General features: G+C 35.2%; 1 protein-coding gene and 1 long non-coding RNA gene across 2 annotated transcripts; one reads left to right on the top strand and one right to left on the bottom strand.

The window, feature by feature from the left end:
- Positions 1-885: 885 nt before the first annotated feature.
- LOC130472336 (uncharacterized) lies at positions 886-3,954 on the bottom strand. Its single transcript, XR_008932445.1, has 3 exons — positions 3,844-3,954; positions 3,083-3,170; positions 886-983 (listed from the first exon to the last, which is right to left on the bottom strand). It is a non-coding gene; the product is annotated as an uncharacterized lncRNA (long non-coding RNA).
- Positions 3,955-7,046: 3,092 nt separating this feature from the next.
- LOC110777525 (zinc finger CCCH domain-containing protein 18-like) lies at positions 7,047-7,813 on the top strand. The gene is made up of 2 exons (XM_056826712.1): positions 7,047-7,200; positions 7,583-7,813. The coding sequence occupies exons 1-2, from the start codon at positions 7,119-7,121 to the stop codon at positions 7,807-7,809; spliced, it is 309 nt and encodes a 102-aa protein (XP_056682690.1). The 5' UTR covers positions 7,047-7,118; the 3' UTR covers positions 7,810-7,813.
- The last annotated feature ends 206 nt before the right edge of the window (positions 7,814-8,019 follow it).

The following is an 8,019-nucleotide window of genomic DNA, read 5'->3' as shown; positions in this document are numbered from 1 at the left end:
TATACTAATTATTTTACTAAAATTAAACCTTGAATTAATTTACATTCGTTTAATTCAACTGAAAATAAATTAATGGATTCGATTATAATTTTATATGAGCTTTAAATTTTAATTAAACTTGTATGTTTCCGGTTAGACTAGAAATACATTTTTATGTTTAAAATTAGTAAAGCATATAAAGTTATTGGTTTAAGTGGGAGAATTTTTAGTCATAAACTCTTGATTAGGTCTACAAATCCTTTAAGGTTAAAACAACTTGATTAGAATTAATAAGGATTGAATATACAGTAGTAGAAAAAACCCTTATTGCAGCGGGCTTTTAGACCCCTGTTGCAGCGTACATCGTATGCTGCAACTGGGGGGCCTGCAACAAGTCTGAACTTGTTGCAGCGTACAATGTTCGCTGCAAAAAGTACTTTTTTTGCAGCGTACATATGCATGTACGCTACAACAAGTGTCAAAATTTTGGAGAAAATATTGACTTGTTGCAGCGTAAAAAGAAGTGTACGCTGCAAAAAACTCCACTTGTTGCAGGGTACATCTATTTGTACGCTGCAACAAGTCTGAAAATTTGCCAAAATTTACACCTTTGTTGCAGCGTACACATAAATATGTACGCTGTAACAAAGCACTTTTGGCGGGAAAATTCTAATTTTGTTTAGGGAATTTGCACCAAATATAGAAACCTGTCATAACAATAATATAATATCGCAACCTGTATAACAAATATATAAACAATAACTATAGTTTTGTATATATTCCAAAACCAAAGTGCACGTACTAATACATTTAAACATACATACGTTCCAATTTCAACGTACGCATGCATTTTAACATAAAAGATTGTTCTATACATCTAAACCAACTCGATCAAGCTTCCTCAGGTCAATAATAAATACTTGCTGGTAAAAAAAATTCGCCCATTGCTGACGAACCACATCAATTTCCTCAATAGCATAAGGCGCAGTCCTCGGAGTATAGACCTTACAAAAACAAAAATTTGATATGTATAAGTTTATTGGAATAAGTCTTGGAAACTTAAAAATAAACATAATAACCATGTACTAAGTTTAAAATGAGTCCTTAGGTTCTTTAGTTCAAAGTTGGGAGCGAAAATGTCATTTTTGGCTAAATATGACCTATAACGACCCAATGAGCCTTAAATGTGCATAAATAGATTGGAATGAGTCATAGAAAGTTATACCTAAGCATGTAAAACATTAATAAGTTTAAAATGAGTCCTTAGGTTCTTTATTTCAAATTTGGGAGAGAAAATGCTCATTTTAGCCTAAATATGGCCAATAACGACCAAACAAACCTTAAATGTGCATAAATAGATTGGAATAAGTCTTGGAAACTTCAAACTAAGCATATTAATCATGTAAAAGGTTTAAAATAAGTCCTTAGGTTCTTTAGTTCAAATTTGGGAGCGAAAATATCATTTTAGCCTAAATATGACTTATAGCGAACCAATTAGCCTTAAATGTGCATTAATAGATTCGAATGAGTCTTATAAAGTTAAAACTATGCATATTAAATGTATAATAAGTATAAAATGAGTTCTTAGGTTCTCTAGTTCAAATTTGGGAGCGAAAATGTCTCATTTAAGCCTAAATATGACCTATAACGACCAAACAATCCTTAAATGTGCATAAGTAGATTGGAATAAGTCTTGGAAACTTAAAACTGAACATACTAATCATGTAATAAGTTTAAAATAAGTCCTTAAGTTCTTTAGTTCAAAGTTGGGAGCGAAAATGTCATTTTATGCTAAATATGACCTATAACGACCCAATGAGCTTTAAATGTGCATAAATAGATTGGTATGAGTCTTAGAAAGTCAAAACTAAGCATATAAAACACTTAGTAAGTTTAAAATGAGTCCTTAGGTACTTTATTTAAAATTTGGAAGTGAAAATGCTCATTTAAGCCTAAATATGACCTATAACGACCAAACAAGCCTTAAATGTGCATAAGTAGATTGAAATGAGTTTTTGAAACTTCAAACTAAGCATGTTAATCATGTAATAAGAATAAAATGAGTACCTAGGTTCTTTAGTTCAAAGTTGGGGAGCGGAAATGTCATTTTAGCTCTAAATATGACCTGTAACGACCCAATTATCCTTAAATGTGCTTACATAGATTGGAATGAGTTTTAGAAAGTTAAAACTATGCACATTAATCATGTAATAAGAATAAAATGAGTCCTTAGGATCTTTAGTTCAAAGTTGGGAGCGAAAATGTCGTTTTAGCTCTAAATATGACCTATAACGATCCAATGAGCCTTAAATGTGCATAAATAGATTCAAATGAGTTTTAGAAAGTTAAAGCTATGCATATTAATCATGTAATAAGAATCAAATAGTCCTTACGTTCTTTAGTTAAAAGTAAATATGACCTATAACGACTCAATGAGCCTTAAATGTGCATACATAGATTGGAATAAGTTTTAGAAAGTTAAAACTATGCATATTAATCATGTAATAAGAATAAAATGAGTCCTTAGGACCTTTAGTTTAAAGTTAGGAGTGAAAATGTCGTTTTAGCTCTAAATATGACCTCTAACGACTCAATGAGCCTTAAAAGTGCTTACATAGATTGGATTGAGTTTTAGAAAATTATAACTATGCATAATAATCATGTAATAAGAATAAAATGAGTCCTTAGTTTCTTTAGTTCAAAGTTGGGAGCGTAAATGTCATTTTAGATCAAAACATGACCTATAACAACCCAATGAGCCTTAAATGTATATAAATGGATTGGAATGAATTTTAGAAAGTTAAAACTATGCATATTAATCATGTATTAAGAATAAAAGAACACCTCTCTATACTTGGAGTTCCTTAAAGCAGTAGATAGAACGAGGATTCAAAAGATGAAACTCTCCTATAGCTCTTTAAATATTTATTGAATAAAACCATTTCAACACACTTTTTTGCTCTTTCTCAACATGGATCAAAATGAACTCTTCAGTGAATCACAATCATGTAAAAGAAGATACTAATTACTACTATAAACAAGAGATACTAATTATAAATATGTGCTTAAAATCCCAAGAAATTCCTTAAGGCTAACTTGTTACCTGAATTGACGTTAGGATAGCAGCAACATCATATATGGGACTCCATTGGTTTTATAGAATGTCAAGACAGATCTTCCATCTGCATAAACTAATAAATTCCCACCCAAAAAAAACACACATATAGATAAGGTTAGAACAGGAAATTGGCAGGTTGATTCACTTATATAAACCACAGGTAAAGACAACCAAGTACATGCAGAACAAAGTCAAAAGCAGCTAATGAACCAAGTTACAGATGGATTTACTCCTTTCGGATCAAGAAATCAGCTTCTGTATCATGGTGATTTTTTAAGACACGTGAGCATCAGCAAGTTGTTTATTTGGATAAGAAGAATAGGAAAATTGTAGCAAAAACCTTAAAATACATAAATTTTAGTAAGTTGAAGCCAACAAACTAAAATAAGAAATAAGTATGAAGTTCTCAATCATCACATACTCCATGCAAGATCATCTTGAAACAATCATCATAAAACAAGCTAGTCGGAGTACAATGAAGCAACACAATGCAGGTATTTTTATAGGTATTAGGTTACTTCCATGAATTATGATATAATCACATAAGGGGGTCAATTGCTAGCTAATACACAACGGGAATGCACCAATATCTCACAGAACAGAATAAAAAAGCAACCAACCAAATATGGAAGTTATTTAGTTTATATTTATAAACTTTTGATCGATTACTGCAAACAATGTCAACTTAGGACAAGTTGACCAAGCAGACTGCAGATATCTCTTGAGAGAGAGAGTAGCAACAGTACCTTCTCTTGGAGATTTCTGCAGATATGCTCTATGTCAGAAAGTCTTAGCTGCAAAGATTATACATTGTCCTGCAGTTTCTTTGCTTCTTTTTCATCATGCTTTGATTTCTTAGCCTGTTGAAAGAAATACGAGCATAAACAGCAGGCAAAACTCAACAACAATATTATTCAAAAAAATTCTCATAGAACATACTAGATGTTTATACTTGAGGAGCTCAGAAAAATTTGTCTGCTTGCGAGCTGGACCATATTCGATTCCCTTGACTCAACTACCAAAGTTCAGGGAGCATAAAGTCTCCCCCAAGTCTGCAGCCCAAAAAAGTTATAAATATTAAGTGTTTTTATCTAATAAACATCGTGCTACAGTGTCAAGCACCACCTAAAGTTCCCCCAAACACTTCAGCAGACAAAAGCCACCCCTGGATAGGGCCTATATAATTGGTGTGTCCATTGAAGTGTTCAAGGGAACTCTTGAGGGCACCTAACTGTGTTGCTTGACAATAAATAAAGCTCTCTATTGCAAATTTATACTGTAACATTTTTGCTATTATTCTGGAGTAACTGAAAGATCCTGAGAATTTAAGGTAAAACGAGAAAACGTAACCAAAGATAGACTATGTACAAATGCATAACATGAACCTAGTCAAGAATATGGCTTTGGAGAAATATGAATGTGCAGAATATAATCCTGAAGGTAGTGTTCCGTTATCCACCCTTTTTCTGTCTCCAGTCCCTCTCTTACTTCACTTCTCATGGCCAATTGACCCATACTTCATTTAAAGGAATGCAGTTGCACAGCAAGAAATAAAAACCATATGTAATGTCAACCTATGAATATCCAACAAAAAAGGCATATTAACCACAAACAATATCAACTTTGATTCTGCTTTGCACTTAACCATCAATATTAACTCAATGCATAGGCAAAAAAAAAGGAACTCACAAGGAAAATGGCTTTGGGGAATATGAATAAGTATGCCCTATGCAGGTTAGATTACTGAACATCCGACCTTGATTTCCAACAAGATACAAATAGCAACCAGAGTAGCTCCAACTTGGACATAAAAGAGATTTTAGATTTGTAAGTATAAGTGTGAAAAAAAAATATTGGCAAGTAAAATTGCAGTCTTTTAATTTCATCATAGCCTCATAACGCTTCAATAGGACATCAGGACCACCAATTAAGCAGCCAAAAGAGACATGTGTGTCCTACTGAAGTGTTTGGGGGAACTCTAGGGATCATTTTTACAATTCAAAGAAACTAAACGTATAAGCTGCATTTTATCATTAATCAAAGTACAAGTGTTGTGGGGTTTTTCCTGTATTTTAACTACAGTGGATAGACAGGAACAAATCATAGATACCTAGGTTTTGGATGTTTTATTTTATGTGAGTATTTGGATTTTGGACACTTCGATTTGTTCTTCCAATTTCTATAAGTAGAATAATTCACCTAAGTAATGCCTTTCTCCTTTCTCAGAAAGATTTTAACATGGATGTGTCAGCACTTACCACTCTCATGGCTTAAGCAGTTAAGCAACCTAAACTCGTTGTTCTTGAACACGTCTGGATCGCCTGTAACAAAAAAACACATCCTGGATTGCCTGTAAGGAAGTTTTTGCTTAGCATTTCCTTTCAATGTCCTTAAACTTCAAGTGTTATCGCGCACTACATGAGTTTATACCACAAAGTCGCAAACATGGGACAGACTCATGTCACGTTGCCAGTAGTTGCATCAATAGGCAATTCTTTTACTGTGCCTATATCTCACTCTTATGACCTGACATATTGTTATATTTCGTTTTTCGTTGTCTGACCTCTGGATCTAGCCCAAGAAATTGAAGTGTCCAAGAACCCTAGTACCATCTCTATGTACTAGAGAGCTTAGAATGTCTCACATCACCTTTCAGGATGTCTTTCAACATCGCTTATATAGTTTCTCAATACTTTTCCATTTCAGGGATCCAAGGTTTGCAACTCCAGTACATTTCCTCAAAACAACACCTTCCCACTAGTAGAAAAAACCCCTGTTGCAGCCCCCTTGTTGCAGCGTACATGTATAAATACGCTTCAACAACCAGTCGGTCAACGTGGGTCAAACCCTTTAAAGGGTTATCGCAGCGTACATTTTAGTTGTTCGCAGAAAATGTGTTTGTTGCAGCGTACAAAATAAAAGCCCGCAGCAACAACCCGACTTTATTGCAGCGTACATGTTATTGCCCGCTGCAACAAGTCCGCGTTTCAAAAATTTTTACTTTCATATGCAACAAACCGCGCTCAAACGAGCGGGCTCAAACGTACGTTGTTCTTTCTCTGCTCCAAGCTTTTTCCCTTAAACAAATATCCAAACAAACCGTCGAACTCAGCCGTCGAACTCAGCCCTGCGTCGCCGTCGAACTCAGCCCTACGTCGCCGTCGAACCCAAGCGTTGCTCAGCCCTGCGTCGCTGTCTTCGCCGGTGTGTGGTGTTCTCGCCTCATCTCCCCCATCCCGTTCAATTCTCGCGCGGCCTGTCACTGAAAGGTTATATTCTTGGTCGGCCGGGGGTTCAGCATCTCCCCGTCGCGTCGTGGTTCCGGCGGTTGCTCGGCGTCGTGGTTCCGGTGGTTTTGCTATGGTGTGTTCAATTTTTATTTTCGTTTTTTATTTTCGTTTTCAGATTAGGGTTCAATTTTAGTTTTTGATTTTCGTTTTGATTATTGTTTTTTTATTTTCGTTTTTGATTTTCGTTTTGATTTTCGTTTTGATTTTCGTTTTTGATTTTCGTTTTGATTTTCGTTTTGATTTTCGTTTAAGGGAAAAATCTTGGAGCAGAGAAGTTTCAGGCAAGATCCTATAGGGTTTCGCGAAGTTTTGGTTCTGTTTCTTTGGCCTTAGGGAGGGAAGTGTCCTTAGGAGTCTTAGGATTCCCAGTTTTTCTGGCTGGAATGCTGGATACAGATGGGAGTTTAGTCTGATTTTATATGTGCTTCACAAGCTGGACTCCTAACAAAGCTGAAATACTTTTAACCAGTGGGTTTAGAATTAAACCTAAATACTTCATATTTCTTGCTTGCAATCTAGATTGGAGTAACCATAAAACTAAAGGCAAATGATAATTTTAACACTGACGTATATGATATATACAAGTATTAGAATATAACTGCAATCACTAAGCATGACTGCACGAGTGCTCATGTATCTCTGTATTACTCTACTCTCTTGAAAATCCTAGATAATTGAGATGTAGAGGAAGAAAATTAACTGCCTTTTATTTTCTTTATCTTTATGTACTGATGGTAGACCACAAAGTGCAGATATGCAAGTTCTTCCTTCAACAACGATGTCGATATGGTGCTAACTGCCGGTTATCGCATGGTATGTTTGTGAATTGTGTATAATTCTGCTATGCAGAACAGTTAGACTTTGGAGTTTGGAGACAGTTGCTGTGTTGGGTAGTAGGAATTTAAATGGGCCTAGTGTAGGTGGTCTAATTTGTAAGGGCAGAGTTTTGTATTTAATCACTCTAAGCAAAGAATGGTAGCCTAATTTGTTCTGTCTATTTGACCAATCTAGATTTTCCAGGTTTACGTACTAATCTTCTTTTGTGATATAAAAGTACAATCTCTGCATCTGTTTCCAAATTCTTTACTTGTAGATTTCCAATATGTAGTTCAAAATCCCCATATATATATATTGCAGGCCATTTTGGTAATTCCAGCTGTTATCTTACCTAAATATTGTATTGTTATCTTTACAGGAACACTAATGTCCCTGTCTTCCCTGAAGAAGTATGTGTCACCTAGTTGGGGGCAGCCATTTGTAGGAGCTAGCATTTTGGCAGTTTCAGGGAATGGAGCTAGCATTTGGAGAGAGGCTGAACTTGAATCTTGGGACGACAAACTCAATAAAGGCCTGGTTGTATTTCGTGACGATGGAAGCTCAGAGACGGTGGGGGCAGAAGCAATGTCATTATCATTCGAGTGACAGATCGAAGGAGACTGATCATAAGGTTAGAAGTTGTTCACTCTTCTCTTTTCATGCTATTTGACATCTTGTAGCTTCATTTTTGTAACATCTTTAAAGATTTATTATTATAGACTCTACGAAGGCTTGCTTAGAACCGTGAGGCAGCAAGGAAAAGCCGGTTGAGGAAAAAAGTAAGACATCTAATTTTGTTTCTTGCATGTACTTTGG

Source organism: Spinacia oleracea, chromosome 4 (assembly GCF_020520425.1).
Source record: "Spinacia oleracea cultivar Varoflay chromosome 4, BTI_SOV_V1, whole genome shotgun sequence".
Lineage (NCBI taxonomy): Eukaryota > Viridiplantae > Streptophyta > Magnoliopsida > Caryophyllales > Amaranthaceae > Spinacia > Spinacia oleracea.
This window is presented reverse-complemented; position numbering and strand designations above follow the sequence as displayed.